At 39.7% G+C, this 18,812-nt stretch overlaps 1 protein-coding gene across 4 annotated transcripts in view; it reads left to right on the top strand.

Moving 5' to 3' along the window:
• MYLK (myosin light chain kinase) overlaps window positions 1–18,812 on the top strand; it is a 221,856-nt gene that overhangs the window by 111,423 nt on the left and 91,621 nt on the right. For all 4 annotated transcript variants that reach the window (XM_075028799.1, XM_075028800.1, XM_075028798.1 and 1 more), the window contains one exon: window positions 5,660–5,812. In XM_075028799.1, coding sequence (XP_074884900.1) covers window positions 5,660–5,812 — 153 coding nt within the window. The remainder of the gene's footprint in view (window positions 1–5,659; window positions 5,813–18,812) is intronic.

Here is an 18,812-nt window from a genome sequence, read left to right as displayed (position 1 = left end):
AAACACACCACTATAGGTTAATGCTTTTCTGTCTTGTATCTGATTGTGAAACATAACTGTTTATATACCATTTTGATACAAACTTGAATGGATTATAAACGGTTGTTTAATGCTGATAATTCCATGTACACTCCTAGGGTCATTATTTTACCTAAGGATCAAATTGGCTATGGTGATATCCATTTGAATGCAAACATTTCCTTTCTGTTAAAGAGCTACCTAGATATTACAAACTTCTCATATTTATATCCATTATCAAATAAAGGAGAAAGTTGTGTTTCTGGTCCTGAAATATTACTCCAAGCAGACATAACAATGCTTTTGGCAAAATGACATAATGGAGTCTTTCATCAACTGGCCATATAAAGAAAACAGTATATTCACAGTACATAATTTGAGGCAGGCAGACAAATTTTGTTTTAAAAAAAGTTGTGCTGAAATCTGCTGTCCATGCTTGGAATATAAAGTTTTTTATGTTCACAACCGATAGGCTGCAGCAGAGAAAAAAGCAATCTGCTGAGAGCAATCACACTGCTGTTCAAAATATAGCACTTTTGAAGAACTCTATAGAAATAAAAATCATATGGGACAGGATGTGTAAAGTTCACAAGAAAATATCAAATGCAAATTGTCTTCCAAGCATGACAATGATAACAAATTAGAATTAATTTTTGAAAGGAATAGTGAGAAGAGTACGTGTATCTCAGTGAAATAATGAATGTAAAGACCAAGTTATCACATCATAAGCAACATGAACAGAAGGCTGCTTTGACAAACAAATAAAAAATAGGAAAAAAGCAGAACAGTCTCACTCCTAGGCTGGCCAGACCTTGATACTGAACAACCTATATGCTGTCCAGTCTGCCTTTCCATGATCTCTGAGGTGATCCCCTGAGAACTAAAAGAACTCGAATAATTTCTTGTACGTTACATACAACTGCTACTTTGGATACTGAGCATTTTTGCCAGCTGTGACTACATATGAATTGAAAACATTTTCCAAGCCGTTATATAGATTGACCTCTCTTTCAGGACAACCAAGACAAAAAATAGATGAGGTATGCTGTGCATTGTCTATAATTACTGCTTAGCGTCTGTGAGATGAGTGGTTTTTCCATATTCATAGAGACTGCACAAATAAGAGCTACCTGACTGAACTATGGATTTTATTCAAGCTCTTACTCTTCTCTGCAGCTCTACCATCTTCAGTTTCTTTCTTATACTTTTCCCCTATTTCAATGATTTAAAGCTTTTTTCTAACTTTTTCAAGATGGTTCTTTTGTGCTGTTGCTCTCACTCTGCCCTTTATTTTAAGTTTCTTTCTGAATTTTCACTGGTTTACTGGCAAATTCCCTGAAAGTAAACTTCTTGTGTTTTAGTTCTGGCCTCACCAAAGCCTTATGGGTAACTTTTTACATGTGCTCTCTGTGACAATACTTCAGTATGCAACTGCAATTTACTTTAGCTTCTTTAAATACTTTATTGGTAACTTCTTTTTAAATTGCAGGAATAAGGCCTATATGACTGTATTTTAAATATCTTCCTTTTCATGCTGCTTTCTGTGTGGTTTGTTTTTTTCTTCCCTGAGTTGAATTGAACCTCTTTCTGCTGAATTTAAAAACAGTGTGACTATGACTTTAGCATAACAATTCTCTGAGTAGTGTTTGGTTTTAGGATAGTTTTCTGATCTGTCCAGAAAGCTTTTAATAAATGGGCCAGGGGAAAATTTCCTTTCTTCTGGCATAACATGCCAGCAGAAAGGTATTTTTTGTTATTGCTCCTGCTGCCAAGCTGTCATGGAGATTTGACTGTTCTGCCTCTGGAGAAGGGAACGTTTCACTACTGGGAGAGTTGTTTTTATTAGTTCAAAATATAAGTACAATGGACATAACTTAGAAACTTGCTGCAGGTTATTCCTCAGGGTTGATATACTTGTGTTTGTTTTTTGGTGTCTGATGAAAAGTCTATTCTGTAAGTGAATTCACTATTCTGTGAATAGTGCTAAAAAATAGTCACAGTCTTGTTGGGAGCTGGAGTGAAAAAGAGGATTCCCTGACAAAATTTGAGGACACGATGAAGGAGACCACATTTTCTTTTTTCCACATAGAACACTTACCCTATTCATCCGCTTATTTACAACAGAAATAAAAAGGCATTGTTCTGGTTTTGATGATGCAGCTTTTATCCTGAGTGTAATTCTGATATGGTTATCATCATAGCATGATTAGGCACCATTAATAATTTCAATGTCAGAATCCCAGACAGGATCCCTGTCAGGTTAGATATTCTACAGTCAGACCAGGAAGGCAGTCCAGTCCCCATGTCCTCTTACAGAAACCTTTGTCTGCTTGGGCTTTAGCTCTACATGTACATATTTGAATATAATGTTATTCACACATGCAAAAAATCTGTGATTGGACCTAATAGTTACAACAGTCTGTGTGTAACTGAGTGAAAGGGAGCTCAAAGGAACAGGTAATAAGAATATGTGACCTGTGATGAAGGTGGAGAGAGTTTATTATTAAACCTGGCTGGGGACTTCAAGGGCAACAAGAAAAGCTTCTATAGGTACGTTGGTGATAAAAGGAGACTAGAGAAAATGTGGGCCTTCTCCAAAAGGAAATGGGAGACCTGGTTACCTCGGACATGGAGAAGGCTGAGGTACTTAATGACTTTTTTGCCTCAGTCTTCAGCAGCAAATGCTCCAGCCACACCGCCCAAGTTGCAGAAGGCAAAGACAGGGACTGGGAGAATGAAGAACCGCCCACTGTAAGAGAAGATCAGGTTCGAGACCTTCTAAGGTACCTGAAGGTGCACAAGTCCATGGGACCTGATGAGATGCATCTGTGGGTCCTGAGGGAACTGGTGGACAAAGTGTCTAAGCCACTATCCATCATATTTGAGAAGTCATAGCAGTCCGGGGAAGTTCCCACTGACTGGAAAAGGGGAAACATAACCCCCATTTTTAAAAAGGGAAAAAAGGAAAACCCAGGGAACTACAGGCCACTCAGTCTCACTTCTGTGCCCAGCAAGATCATGGAGCAGATCCTCTGGGAAACTATGCTAGGGCACATAGAAAATAAGGAAGTGATTGGTGACAGCCAACACGGCTTCACTAAGGGCAAATTGTGCCTGACAAATTTGGTGGCCTTCTACAACGGGGTTACAGCGTTGGTGGATAAGGGAAGAGCAACAGACGTCATCTACCTGAACTTGTGCAAAGCATTTGACACTCTCTTGCACGGCATCCTTATCTCTAAATTAGAGAGACATGGATTTGATGGATGGACCACTTGGTGGATAAGGTATCAGTTGGACGGTCACACTGAAAGAGTTGCTGTCAACAGCTCAATGTCCAACGGAGACCAGGGACAAGTGGCGTTCCTCAGGGGCCAATACTGGGACCGGTGCTGTTTAACATCTTTGTCGGCACCATGGACAGTGGGGTGGAGTGCACCCTCAGCAAGTTTGCTGATGACACCAAGCTGTGTGCTGCGGTCAACACGCTGGAGGGAAGGGATGCCATCCAGAGGGACCTTGACAGGCTTGAGAGGTGGGCCCATGCAAACCTCATGAAGTTCAACAAGGCCACGTGCACATGGGTCGGGGCAATCCTAAGCACAAATACAAGCTGGGCAGAGAATGGATTGAGAGGAGCCCTGACGAGAAGGACTCGGGGGTGTTGGTTGCTGAGAAACTCAGCTTGACCCAGCAGTGTGCATTTGTAGCCCAGAAAGCCAGCCGTATCCTGGGCTGCATCAAAAGAAGTGTGACCAGCAGGTGATTTTCCCCTTCTACTCCACTCTTGTGAGACCCCACCTGGAGTACCGTGTTCAGCTCTGGGGCCCCCTGCTCAAGCAGGGCCAAAGGAGGGCCATGAAGATGATCGGGGGCTGGAGCACCTCTCCTATGAAGACAAGCTGAGGGAGTTGGAGTTGTTCAGCCTGGAGAAGAGAAGGCTCGGGAGAGACTTTATAGCAGCCTTCCAGTACCTAAAGGGGGCCTACAGGAAAGCTGGAGAGAGACTTTTTACAAGGGCATGTAGTGATAGGGCGAGGGGTAATGGTTTTACACTGAAAGAGGTAGATTTAAATTAGATATAAGGAAGAAGTTCTTCACTGTGAGAGTGGTGAGGCACTGGAACAGGTTGCCCAGAGAGGTTGTGGATGCCTGGCAGTGTTCAAGGCCAGGTTGGATGGGGCTTTGAGCAACCTGGTCTAGTGGAAGGTGTCCCTGCCCATGGCAGGGGGGTTGGAAGTAGGTGATCTTTAATGTCCCTTCCAACCCAAACCATTCTATGATTCTATAATTCCGTGTTTCTATTCTAAAATTGGAGTCTTCTGGGCAGTTGATTAATGTTCACCCCAGTTTTTCATGTGGTAGAAAATTTGCTAACTTAACAAACAGGTGTCTTATAAGATAAGTAAAGGAACAACATCATCTACCCCATTTTATAATATATGTAAGTATTGGATCATGCTAATTTTGGCATATGTTTGTATTTCAGAATGAAACTTCCTATGCAGGTAGGTAGTGCATATATAATGACTGCTTTCTGAGATTGCTAGTGTTGAAAATCAGAGATGAGAGAAAAATCTGTCCCATTGTTTATTTTATCCTGCTCATAGTGCAGAGCTGGTTCTTAGAAACCCCAGAGCTTTTGTCCTAATCTTTTAAAATTATTTTGGCAATGAAATCAATTTTGATCTTTCCTTTTTACCATCATTTCCCAAGTGACAGATGTCTTTGACTCAGTCCTGCGCAATTTCTCTGCAGTTTCACCCTCTTCTCTTAGATGACCCTATTTTTTTTTTCCAGCATGATGTTTATGCACAGATATCAGGCCTTCTTAAGCATTGCATACGCTGGGAAAGCAACCAATGATGAGCCATTAGTGGAAACTATTTAATATTGGGAAAACAGATTGCAGAAGCATTTCAGAAAGTAAGGCTGAGATTGATGACAGTTCCTGAAACAATAGCAAGGCAACTTTAACCAGTCTACACTAACATTTAAGCTTGTTCCAAACAAATTCAAGGAACCAGCTTCTTAAAATGAACTTCTTTAATAGTCACATCACCACCGATCAACCTGTACCTGTCTGTTACCGGACTATACATACTGTAGTGTAGATTGTGTAAACTGCTTGTGTAAATCAGCTTCTTGGCTCCATCATAGATTTTGCTGTCTCTCTTGGAATGTCTTCCATTACAGAGTACTTGATGGACGTCTTCAAGTGCTTCTCCATGCCCAACAGGTTTTGCACATCTAGACAGTAAGGCTAATGTCTAGTTTCAGGCAAAGTAAAAGATGGAGACAATGTCTGAAGCAAACACAGAAGACATTTCTTTCCTTATCCACCTGAAAGAGAATCTATTCAAAATACAAAGATAAACCTTTTCTCCTCTTGCTGCTATTCAAGGTAGCACCCGGTGAACCTAATGGTGAGATTTGTCTGGCAACTATATTCTGCTCTGTGCCTGGGATGCTGCTGTTTGTAGTCACTAGAGAGCAGTGGCTGTGCACCACAAAGCGGGACTTGGCTCTGCACTTTAATATACTGGCTGGCATTAGGCATCCAGATTTCACTGAAAACAAGAAGTGCTTTTGAAACTTGTGCCTGTTGTATTAAGACAATTCTCTTCCTTTCTGTCTGCAGACCAGCCAATTCAGTATGCCCATTCCACCTTTGAAGATGGAGTCGCAAAATTGACTGTCCAAGATGCCCTACCAGAAGATGATGGCATTTATACCTGTCTGGCTGAAAACAACACAGGACAGGCATCTTGCAGTGCTCAGGTCACAGTCAAAGGTGAATATCTCAGCCTGCTGTAATTACTGCAAGTATATCAACTATAATTTAAAAAAAAATAATATCTTGGCTCCTTAACAGAGGTGGTTATACGTGGATTCCATGTTTTTTCTAAGCTGTTGTCAGCTGGGTACCTTTTCTCCCCCTTGGAGGTGTGTGCAACTTAAGTGCTTAAGGACTGTGAAATGTAAAGTAATATGCATTTTTCAGAAAAAGGTATTAATGCTCTGACCTTACCAAGAAGGGCTTAGTGTGGTACAGAGCAGTGAGGGTGTTTTTGAAGAGGTGTACCCATGTAGGAAAGGACTGTCACTGCTCAAACAGTAAGTGCAGTATCACCTGTATCACCTATCGGGCAGACAGTGTTATGGTGAGGAGACAGATGCTACTCCTTTCTCTTGAAAGGCAGAGCACAGAGACCAGTGCTAGGGACTGCAGTTAGGATAGCAAATGCCAGTATTCTTGTTCTACTACCAGGATTTATCAGAGATAATTCTGAAGAGGTATCTGTCAGTTAATTGGGAGCAGTATATCTCTAAATAAGCAGAATTTTGGTAGTGAAAGTACCAGAAGAACATTGTAGTAAGCAAGTGAGGTGATATGTTGTCTCTGAAATCTGAGAGCACCCTCTCTGCAAATATCAATAATTTGATACCCTCAGTGCTGATTTGATGTAGCTGATTTGTCCGTGAAAGCCATAATTCTGCACTAGGATTTGAACAAACACAGTCTAAAAGACTAGAGATCGCAATGAAGACAAGAGATGACAGAATCCCATGGATAAATTGAACAGTGAGGTAGTATCAATCAATATTATGGTCTTTATTCTTATAATCTCACAGGTGTTTCGTTTAATGGCCTAGAGGCGATCAACCCCCTCCCTCTACAATCCCCCTCCCTCAGACTCCCCCTCCCTCTACAATCAAGCCTGTATTTAGTATTTGTTGTCTGCAAATGATTTTTTTCCCAAATTTATAATAGTTTAGAACTGCCTGTCCAACAGACTGCTGAGTGACAGCTGCCAAGGAAACTATTCCATTTGTCTATGACCAAATAATACATGTGCCAAATTTGTACATGCAGCTTGGTGGGAAATGAACCCTGAACCCTGGGATCCCAAGATTTGTCTTTGTTTACCAATGTTCTGTGTTGTTTGTCTACAGCATTTCACTGTTATGCCTGCCCCTATTCTGTCTGTATGAATCCACTTAAAACCCTAGACAAGCTTAAAATGAAAACAAAGTAATTCTGGTAAACCTATGAGTTAATTTCTTGATTACCAAATTGGAAATGCAGTCATCCCCTCCCTGCCCCCCCCGAAAAAAGGAACAAAGTAGGAAAACATTGATTTAAAATAAGCCTGAAACTAATCTGTTCTCAAAGCTGTCATATATAATTTCTCTGAAGCATTTCATCAGCATTAGCTAAGGGCCAACGAAGAGCGCTCCACCTCAAGGGAGCTATCTTTGACATGGGACCTGCTGTGATTCTTCACTGGGATGCAGAAACCATAAAGACTGCCCCTCTCTTACTAACCATTTCTTAGTTATTTTAGGCTTGACATACAATGCTAACATGGGAGCAACAGTGACCTAGCCTTTCCCTAGGCTTGTGTACTCTGCTGAGCTATTTCAGGCTATGTAGTCACTGTTGCACTGAGTTGGATTCCTCCTGTACATTAGCCAGTCTGGGGCTGGAAAGCTGCATTGCCACTATTATAAGGAGTTAGTTCCTCTCTTTTGCATCCCATTCTGTTTTCTGGGAGTCATGGAGTGTGGGGGGAAGAACAAGAGCAGAATTAGGAACATGTGTGACAGGCTGTAAAGCCACGTGTTCAACATTTTTACAGCTTTAGCTGTCCCCTCCACTTCCTCCCTAAAACTCATTATGTCCCTGTTACCATGAGGATTACAGTAAGTTTCCCCAAGACTCAGATCAATGTGGATTTGCCTGCCAAAAATAGTACCAAATTTAAAATCGTGATTTCCAGATCTCTTATCTGTTCATATATTTTTTCCATCAGACCCTCTAGCAAATGCTTATTGGCATTAGAGATCTCTGAGACTCTGAATGCTGCTGCTAAGGCTTCTCTAAACGCTCAGCTTTTGCAGACAGATTACAGCAGGAAATCAGTGTACGTGCAGAAAGAGAGAAAACTTCAAAAATCCTCTCCTGACCAGACATTGATTTTTTGGAATAAAGTCTGTAAAAACTGTTTCTGAATTGTAACCCATCTCACTCCAGTTGTTTTTTGTCTCCAAGATAATTTAATGTTTTCACATTTCATGCAGTGCTCAGTTTGTTCATTCATTGCTAGAGAAATACTTTCCTTTTGTATGTGAAAAGTAATTTGTATTTAATCTAAGAAGGAATGGATGGTCTTGGCCTATCATCAGTATCAGACCAGTGTCAGAATTCAGCTTTTCCTTAACTTGCTACTGTGTCCTTGGACACGTCTCTGAGTCCGTCTGGGTCTACATTTCACTTCATATTGCCATTTTTGGCTTTGCTATTCTAATGCAGTGAGGAGCATATCTGCTGTGATCACTGGGGAAACTACCTGGAGTGACTTATCAGTCTTAACAGTAAAACTCAATTTTATTTTCAAAGGCAAAAATCTCCACCTTCTAAATTAAATTAAACTCACAGATAACACAAAAAAAGTCCCATACTGGCAGCAAGGATAGTCAGTGACAAACTGTTCAAAGGAAAAAAACAACCAACCACAACGTAAGCCTCATGTTTGAATTATAATACAAGATGATACTTAAACCTGCTAGTAGGTTACAGGTGTTATCTGGCCACACATTATATTTTGTGATCATCTTTTGTGCATTCTTTGTCCTTTAGAAGATCTGTTGCTTTTTTTTTCTCAAAGGAAGTTTCCTTTTGTGGGATTATTGTAGGAAACAACATTTTAAAGACCCTTTGATCCAAGTCCTATTAAACACAAGGGGGGCATTTTCTGTAGTACTTTCAATATGCTTTGCATTGGGCCCTGGATAACTAGCTAGGCTTGTTGTGGCATAGCATTCCTTCTAAGTCATCAGTCTCAGATTCATTTATGGTTGTCTTTTGCTTCCTTATTATTAAGCAGGATAAATTCTGCCTAGTGCTGAGCAACCTCAGTCCTTCCTCAGTTTTGTATGAAAAATGCTGAAGGTACTTAGCTGTTTGTAGGAGGCTTTTGGCACTGTGTCGAAAAAGTCCCACACTTCATATGGATGGGGCATAAGAAATGCAATGGTCTTAAAAAATTCAAAATGGTCAGTCTTCTGCTTCTTTAAGACAAGAAAATAACAACTTCAGATCACTTACTTAAGTGATCTGAAGGCTGAGTAAGTTGGGATAGATCCATCAGATAGTCTGTGGAGAAACTAAGTTAATCAAGGTGAAGCTAATTTTGGCTTTGTAAAGGACTAAGTAGACTAAATTGAATCCTGACAGCCGTCTTCCCTGTGACAGTGGTTCCTTACAGCTGAAATACAGGTAGAGATGAACTACAGGGAATGATCAGCGCTTCTTTGAAAAACCAGCTTAACAAATGTCTTCACCATGAGAAATTTTTCTGACTGAACTCTCCAGTGAGTGGGGTGCACTGAATAAAATGCTAGATTAATTAGTCTAATGCAAGAAAACCTGAGAGGTGAGAAACATGGTCCAGGTTACTCAAACATTCAATGACAGATGTTCCTAAAATGGTACCATTTGCTGCTCTGCAACTGTTAGAATTTTTTCCTTTAAACTTATGCATCATTTTCTATACAAAGAAAAATAAGAATTTGGGAGGCTTTGGGGCTGATGTACAATTTTTTTAAAAAGTTTTTAAACAATGTCTACATGACTGAGTTGTTTCTGTTATTGTGTATGCAAGCTAGGCAATTCAGTTGGTATTCCCATTTAATATTACAATTTTCACATTGTTTTGTGATATGAAAATAAGTATGCAAGCCATTTCTTAAATACACCGGCCATCCCATTTAAAAAACAAAACAAAAACAAAAACAAAACAAAAAAACCCTCAGCTCCTTAACAGGGATATGCAGGGTACATTCAGGTCACCTGAAATACACAGCAATTATATACTGATGGTGATTGTAGATAGTGAAGTTGAATATTAATATTAATCAGCTTTTATCAGGGTGGCTGAACATTTTCACCATTTTTTTACGAATAGGAAACTGAGGTGAGGAGAAGTTAATTGACTTTGGATGTAGCTATATAGTAAGTCAGTGTCAGTGCTTTGCTCTAGCTGTGACAATCAGAATATATAGGCAAGACAACTAGTGGTAATAACTGGTGTAGTTGGAAGGTAAGGCCAGCTCCCAGACACAGTAACTGTTGTTCAGGTCTGCCTCATACCCAAGATAAGCATTCTGGTATGTGGTTGTCTCTATCAGTTAACTAATCACTGACAAGGATTTATAGGTCAGATCCACCTGTAGAAAAGATGTGTCAAATTGGTATTTAACCACCTGACATTCACACCAATTCCTGGGTGTACTACACAAAATTACAGGCTGGAGGGAGAGCGGGAATAGGGATGGGACATATGATAGGCTCAGTCTACTGTTGTGCCACTCCAAATTAATATTGTGTGTAGGAAGCTTTTGCTCTTTTGCAAACAGACTCTGTGTGTAAGAGAGGCAGCTAGTTCCTTTTTCCAGCTTTCTCTAGGTATCGTATCAAGCTGGAGTGCTTGTTACATGAGGGCTGACTCCTAGGAGACTGTCCTCTCTTGCAGTTCTGCAGTAGATAACAAAATATCTGACCCACTGCAGGCTCATTGAGAGTTCTCTAGCCTCCTCCCAGCATCACTGTTTGATTCCAAGAGGGAGGGCAGGAAGCATTGGTAGTGATAGCAGCAGCACAGGCTTGCAGCCAGGGTACTTTTGTGGGCTGTAATGCTCTGCAGTCACCCATTTTGCTGATGCTTGTCTTCTGCACACTGCTTTTTTGAATAGAGGCCTAATACTGCCTCCCTTGATGAGCAAACACTATTCAGCAAATACTGCTGCTCCTGATCATTAGCTCTTGACCTCATTTCTCCCTCCCTGCCAGCAGTGCACTTTCCTGACTTCACATCTGTTCCCTTTTCTCCCCCACCACTTTCTGTTCGCACTTTTTTTTTTTTTTAAGTGCAGCCTCCCCAGCATAAGTGTCTATGTTGGGAAGCCTGTAGCCCTTACAATCCGATTACTGTAGTCATTCATTGACCATTGGACGAGCAGATTAAAGTCACCTGAAAGCCTGTCAGAGTCCCTGCTGTAACCATTTATCAGAGCAGTGAAGGGAGATGCTTTCTGGAAAACCAGTTCGCTTTGTTCCTGTCACTCTTCCATCTGGTGTGAATGGGACCATAAAATATAACCAGGTGGAAGAAAGGTTTTCAGGTAGGAGTCTTTTCTTCCAGTCATGAAAGATGCTGTCTTTAGGTTGTGGGTTGTTTTTCTTTCTCTCTCAGAATGACCTCTCTTAGACATTAATCTTTTAAAGAAGGTTATCACTGCAATAAGCAGCCTCTCTTTGAAAATTTAATTGAGAGGCTACAGCTTTGTTTCTCTGAGATATATATTCTGCCTAAGGTAAGCAAAGTATGATGTCTTACTTGCCTACAGTGATGAAATATTTGTGACAGCTTTTCAAAATCACTATTTATTTGAAAGCATTTTGCTGTATTTCAAGCGTAACATAAATATAAAGGACTATAGAAGACTTTCCAAAATATACAAGTCTAGTCTTGTTAAATGGCAAAAGGCATTCCCGATCGGTAGCCTGGTGGAACCACTTGGCTATGTAAGAATTGGTTTCAGAGCACTAAGTGACAGGGAAGGGGGTTTTGTTACTGTATTGAAAGGTCAGAGATAAGCTGTCATGAGCATCAGAGAAACTCTGTTTCAGTGCTTTCAAGAGTGTCCCAAAGTTCTCAGTCCAGCACTCTGTATGGGTCACTAACAGCTGTAATCCTTGTAAGTCTAAGCTTCTTTTTTCTTTTTTTTTTTTTTAAATTGCCTTCTTTCAGCACCTCAGGACTAAACATGAAACACAATGCCGGCTAGAGACCAAAAATGAAGGACAAAGGCAAAACATGTGTGGAAGCTTTTAATGATATAGGATTTGTGCCATCAATATGAACAATGTTCTCTAAAGACAGCTTCTTGATATAAATAATTTCCAGTAAAAGGGGAACCAAATTTGGATGCAAATGAGGGATGAGTGCTTGCAGAATGAGCAAAAGTTAAATGGCAGGAATTACATTAATATTTCTTACAAATTAAAAACAAAGATGAGATGCTGACAGGAAAAAAATGTTTGACTTAAAAAGAAAAGAAAGAAGAAAAAAACCCCATCCCTACATCTGATGGTCTTCTCAACTGTGAAGTGATCAAATACTATGAACATTAAGCTATTATGTACCAGAATGACAGAAAACAGATAGTTATTGTAACAGTCTTGGGAATGGCACTGCATTGCCCAAGAGGCAAACTGTCACAACATGGATTGCCAAATTCTGTAATGCTCCAAGTTTCAGCTGAAAAGTGGAAGTCATCAAAATACATATAAAACCTGTTAACTGAGTATATGCCTGAGTAATTTTGAAAGTATGGGCATCATGTTACCCCAAAGAATGTTTCCAAGGGCAGCTGATGTGATGTGGCTTAGCTAATGGGAACTCAGTCAGTCATCAAACTATCTTGTAGGATTAGCTCAATTTATAAAACTCTCCAGAAATGACTGTTGTGCAGTTAGATTTGAGGTAGGCAAGCTGTAGGATGGGAGGAAGCCCTAATCAGAATTAATCACCAAAAATCAGTCCAAAAGCATCTGAGAGTTGGATGTAGTGTGTGTTTTTCTGGAGGAAAATGGACTTGGTTTCTGACACTAAGCATCATTTCTATCTGCATTAATTTTCTGACATTTTTGCTCCTTTTCTTGTGTAGTTATGAATTTACCCAGCTTATGTTACTTCTATGAATTGAATTCCAACCTAGTTTCACTGAGCTTCCTTTCTGTGACTACTAGATTAACCTGAATTTATCAAAACACAGTCCTGTTGTGCAAATATTGCTAAAGAAATGACAAAGAGCAAATGTATATTTTAGTCACTTGTGTACCATCAGTCATGATACATCAGATGGAGTAGCCACCAAAGAGAAATTTAGTCTGTAGAATGGTTACGTAACAATTAAAAACCATGACATCACAGGTAAAATGGCTAACTAAGTGCTAGAAGTGACCTGTTTTAACATCTAAGCTTTTCATTTCCAGTGCCTCTTACTAAGGCAGAGTGGGAAATGGAAGATTACCTGTAAATGGAAGAGTACCTGTAGGATTGAAGTTTTCCTTTAAACTACAAATCAAAAAGTGAAATACATCTTTAAGCAAGTTGTTTCTCAATGTTAGAATTAAAATTATAGAGGAAGCAAGGCAGAGTTTAATGATATATCTGTGCCTACTTTTTTTACTTTTTTTAAAAGATAATTAGCATTTCTGTTAGTGTGAGTTTTGTCCCCTTCTATTAATTTCTCTTGGATTTGGGAGCAGAGATGTTGACAGTGTTTAGAAGCTGGTTGAGTACCTTGCATTATCAGCTGATGTAAAACATATATATACAAACAAACATATATATGCTCCAGTGCAAAAATCTCATGGAAGTTTCACTTACAGAAGAAAGATTCTTGCATAAGCAGATGAGCATGGCCAATGCTTACAGAAAAGCGGAGGATGTCAGGGTCTCACAAGAAAATAATAATTATGAAATGGCTTTTAATCAAAGGACTCAGTGAACTAAAGGGATTGGTTTGAGAGCAGGGTGATGTGCATGTTTCTTCTCAGTATAAATATTTTTGAGAATACCATTATCAAAAGTGTAGGGAAATGGGAGAACCACAGAGAAGAGTTGTGAGTGTATAGGCAAGGGATATTCAGCATCAGCAGAAAAAGAAGGGCAGTGAGGGTGAGAATTAAAGAATTGCTTTATGAACAGCATATAAAGGAGGAGAAGTAGGGTTGTAGGAAAGGAAGGTCCAAGCAAGAAAAAGAGGGAATGGGTTTGCCTAAGGGAAGCATCTGTCTTTGAGTTAGGTGACTAAAGAGAAATCTGAAAATTTCATAATTATGAGCTGGTGTATAGAGAGCCAAGTAAGGATGACAAGTTCTTGAAGGTATGTTTCTTCAGTTTAGTCTTACAAAGTTAACAGTGTGTTGTTCAAGCATCTAACTGGGTTGCATTGTAGAGTCCCTAGGTTAGTATGGCCAACCAAACTGAAAAAAAAACTAAAAAAACAAACACAGGTCTCCCATGCTGAAATTTAGCAGGTCCTTCCTTGTCCTTACTAGTTCTGCAAGCCTAGGCAGTTCTTTTGCCCTAAAAGGCAAAAATGTCCACATAACAGAAGCAACAACAGAATGTGTTGTATGTACATTTGGGATACAAAATACATCTAACTAGGCAGATACATCACTCTTAACACCTGCTTTAGCACTTCTTGAGATCTAATTTTGTCAAGCAGTGATACCTCACTTTTAGTAGAATAAGGTTTCTATTTTACAGACTGGAAAATTGAGTAATGCAGATATGTCTAAGCACCTTAATACAGGTTACAGTGTGAGTCTTAATGAGCAGGTCATTACTTTGCAGTTGAGTAAAGGAACAGAGGGCAGGAACTTTGTATATCTGTATAGTGCTGGAGGTGTTTCCATGCAGCTTCATTTTAGTCAAGCCTTGACTGCTGGTCCACATATACAGACTTTGCCCCCCCCCCCCAGGGTAATGTCTTAGTTTGAGAGATTTTTAATAGAAATTCATCAAGACAAGACAACTGACCACAAACAATGCCATACTAGAACTACCTTATCTTTTCTGGACTTAAATGCCAAACAGGCCTTGCTTTAGAATTCCTTTCTGACACCAACTTTTACCCAGAAATACAATGTTGCTAGTTTTTTCTTTTTTCTTTTTTTTTTTTTTGTTTTCCTTTATATTAGTCTAACTTCAAATGTTTCCTTGCTCTCAAGCTGAGTCTTACTTGCCTTATTTGAGGGGTTCCTTGAAAGCATGCATAGTACATTATCCTTCTGATTATTCACTCAACAGAGTGAGCAGAACTATTTCAGTATTACCACAGGTAACTATTCTGTTGCCAGTGTGGATTTGCCAGAGGAGGAAAGCGCTGAAGGGGCTGTAACTCTTTATATCAGTGTCATGCTCATGAACACTTGCGCTTTATATGACTGCCTGTTCTATTGTGCTTCCATTGCATTTCAGCTCATGTACAGCCCAGGTTTTTTTTCTAATGGAAGTGGTATCTCTATACATTGTGATACACTGCAATTAAGTTAAATTCTACCTGGGCAGCTGCACAAAAAATTGAGACTGTACATGTGAAGGTGAAATTCTGCCTCAGCAGTATGCACGTTTTCACTGTGGATCTAAGCTAGCTTGATCTAGTATATATGAAGCACCATTTCTGCAGTTCTCCATGTCAGACTGGTATCTAATGCTGGGGAATTTGTTAGCAGACGGACAGCTGAGCTGCCTTATAAATGCATTTGGTAAGTATACGAGCTCTCAGGCCTTCCATGGAGTTGCTGTCTGTGGCAGTGACAAAAGAGCGATTACTTGATGTAAATAACTTGCAAACAGGGTTAGTCATTAATAAGGCAGACAGTTCTGAAGGCAAAAGCAAACACCACTTCAGTTGCAAAAACTTCAGTGAGACTGTCACTGAAGAATTTGGTCTGCTGACTGCAAAGTGATCTGCAGTGAACTCAGCTGGCTACTTTGTATCTCTGTCTCCTGCACTCCAAATGAGAGTTTTCCTGAAGAGGGGGAGTGGAGAGGGAGTTGGTGATCTCTTCTCTGTGGGATCCAGTGATAGGACACGTGGGAATGGTTCAAAGCTGTGCCAGGGGAGGTTTAGGCTGAACATTAGGAAGCATTTCTTTATCAAGAGGATGGTCAAACACTGGAACAGGCTTCCTAGAGAGGTGGTCGATGCCCCAAGGCTGTCAGTGTTTAAGAGGCATTTGGACAATGCCCTTAATAACATGCTTTAACTTTTGGTCAGCTTTGAATTGGTCAGGCAGTTGGACTAGATGATTGTTGTAAGTTTCTTCCAACTGAAATAGTCTATTCTATTCTATTCTGACTGTTTCTCCCAAATCATAATTCTTACTGGTATAGTCAGCCTTTTCACAGTGGGATTTCTGGGGTGGCATCTCTTTCAAATGCTGTGGGTTGCAGAACAAGCTGAGTAGACAAAACAGATGTTAAAATGCTGATAACTTGGTGATATCCCATACAGAGGGAAAGACTCAGGAAAGAAGGATCTACATGGAGCTGCAGGACAAGGCTGGAAGACTAGCCTGCAGTAAAATAAGTAGACTGCCAGACTGGATAAAGTGGAACTCAGCCTCCTTTGTATATCCCTAACCACCCTGACTAGTATAGGCTTAGGGCATTGTCGGTCTTGGTTTGACAGTTTTTCTGTGTAATGCAAGGCACAACATCCAGACTATAACTTGGCCCGGCTCTTCAGTGAAAGCATCTCCCAAGGATATTTAAATCTCGCCTTCCATTTACAAAAACAGATTATAACTGCAGAAATAAATGATGGGAGGTAGATGTGTAAAGAACACTACCAGGTCATTAAACATCTAGTTCTCATGACCTAAGTTTGCAAAATGGCATACCAACCTGAGATCTTTAATAAAGCAAAAATGTCCCTAGATATCTCAAGAACATAGAGGTCTCATATTTTTTTTTATGCCAGTATAAATCAAGTTTGGAATTCTTGGAAAACTTGCAGAAAATATTTTGACCATATCACTGCAGGCCTGAGGCAGAAAAATACTTTACAGGAAGAAAGACAGATGAGATGAGTATCCTAATATCAATTTTCTGCCTTATAAAATGTTATTTTTTGAGTTGATAGCATTGTTAACATGAGATCTGATAACAGCTGGATTTATTTACATTGAAAATATTTGGAGAGGTGAAACTCTTTTCAAGATCAAAATCTGTGTGTGAACCTGAGTCTGTCTTTGAGAGACTTTAGTGGAATCTGCTGCTTCTCTCTCTGAGCTTGCTCACACACAGAGCTTTTTGAGTTAAGCATTCTCCTCAGCTCAGTTGATTTATTAGCCTCTGAGCCAAAATGATATTTAAACACCATAAATGGTAAATGTTGCTGAGGCAGTCCTTTCGCACGGCTCAGACTAGGCACTATTTGGCAGTTAACCACATGATTCTGGCAAACAGATTCCTCAAGTATAATTAAATCTCTTATAAGACTAAACACTGCAAGTTGTTTGCAGTGTTCTGAACATAAGGCAGCAAGCCCTATTCTTTGCATGTCCTTGACGTGTAACCAGTTGTAGCCCCTAGTTATTGCATTGAAGGTGTGTATGTGCAGTGCTGTAGCTGACCCTGCTTGAGCTGGGGGCTGGCCTAGACAGTCTCTAGAGGTCCCTTCCAAACTCAATTATTGTGTGATTCTGTGCAGTGTTGAACATGCTGAAGTCCTGATATTTCAGCAGGAGATGTCAGCATTCTGCAGCTCACATTAAAAAAAATCTTCAGTACACCTGGGTAGGCAAATGAACAAGAAAATTTACTGGAATAGCTGATGCCCATAAAACATCAACTGTTTTGACTACAGGCTAGGTAAAACCCAGGTCCAGTCTTTGGAAACCTTAAAGTTTGCATCCTGATCTGGATTTTCTTCTTCACTCCAGTTTCAACAGTAAATCTGGGAATGGAAATGCCGCAGTGCAGTTATGTATTCTGTTTTTCCTTCTCTCTGAGTGTATAGGTTTATCTATATCTTTTACCTTAGAAGGTAAATAGTTGGTTGCATACTTACAGTTAAACTGGTACATGTGTGTTGTAGAATTGATTTGTAGTAGGTTAAGTCTTCAGTGCAGCATGAATTTTCCACTTTTTCTTTTACATATACACCTTCAACACAATAACTCACCCTTGCTTATCAATATAAAGATGTTTACAGTGGTGTTCAAGCACCAAGTTCTGATCCAGGTCCAGGTTTTAAAAAATTCAAGTGTATTTTGGCTTAGGCCCACAGCTAACATTAAGACTCCACTTGCCGTAATTTCCAGTCTGCAGATAAGTGGAGGTTAAATTTATGTAAGGAGTCTTTAAGTCCTGGATTGAGAAAAGTCAAATAATAGGAAAACATTTTTTATTCCTTAAATTTCTATTAATACAGGTTAATAGATAAACTGATGTTTGATACGGTAGCTGTAGATGGATGAACTTACTATTGATTACACAAACACAGGAAAAACAGAATAAGAGATTAATAGAAATAGTTGTGTATCAGAGGCAATATATCTCTTTTCCCATTGCCATCCAAATATGCTGAGAATCTGTATTTTTGTAAGAAACTGGAAAAGTTTAAATTCTCCTTAATCTCTGTGGACTTAATGCACTAAGTGGCTTTTTTTAAACATAGATTTGGATGCTTATTAGAGTGTCTTTCTAATAAAAAAAATTAACCCTTAGGGGTAAGGCAATGCTGTGGGAAAAGCCTATATTACTTTTGCTTTGTAGGAAACATATGTGGGTATATAAGGTACCCTTTAAATGCCTTGCTTACTATTTCTGGTCTCCCAGGCTGTGTTTCCCGCTGAGCTGTGTATCTTATTACTTGCTGTTTCCCAACATTCATGCATATTAAAGCCTGAGGAAAGGCAAAAATCATAGGAACCATAGAAGTGGGATCATTGTGGTGGACTTTTAAATCTATCACCCTGTGTAATGCCTTATCAAAAGCCTGTTGAAATGACAGAGAGACCACTGCTCACCAGAGAATGCTCCAGCTGGGCTTATGTATTATGCCAGACCACAGCTCTGTGCAAAAATTGTTAAACTTCTTGATCTCATAATATTGTAAGAGCCTTTGGGAATTCAGTGCTGTGTATGGAGCCTTTGAGAAAATTATAGTATATTCTGTACTATCTTGCATGATTTGACCTG

This window comes from Buteo buteo, chromosome 5, assembly GCF_964188355.1.
Source record: "Buteo buteo chromosome 5, bButBut1.hap1.1, whole genome shotgun sequence".
Taxonomy (NCBI): domain Eukaryota; kingdom Metazoa; phylum Chordata; class Aves; order Accipitriformes; family Accipitridae; genus Buteo; species Buteo buteo.
The sequence above is the reverse complement of the archived record's forward strand: the minus strand, read 5'-3'. Positions and strand labels throughout refer to the sequence as shown.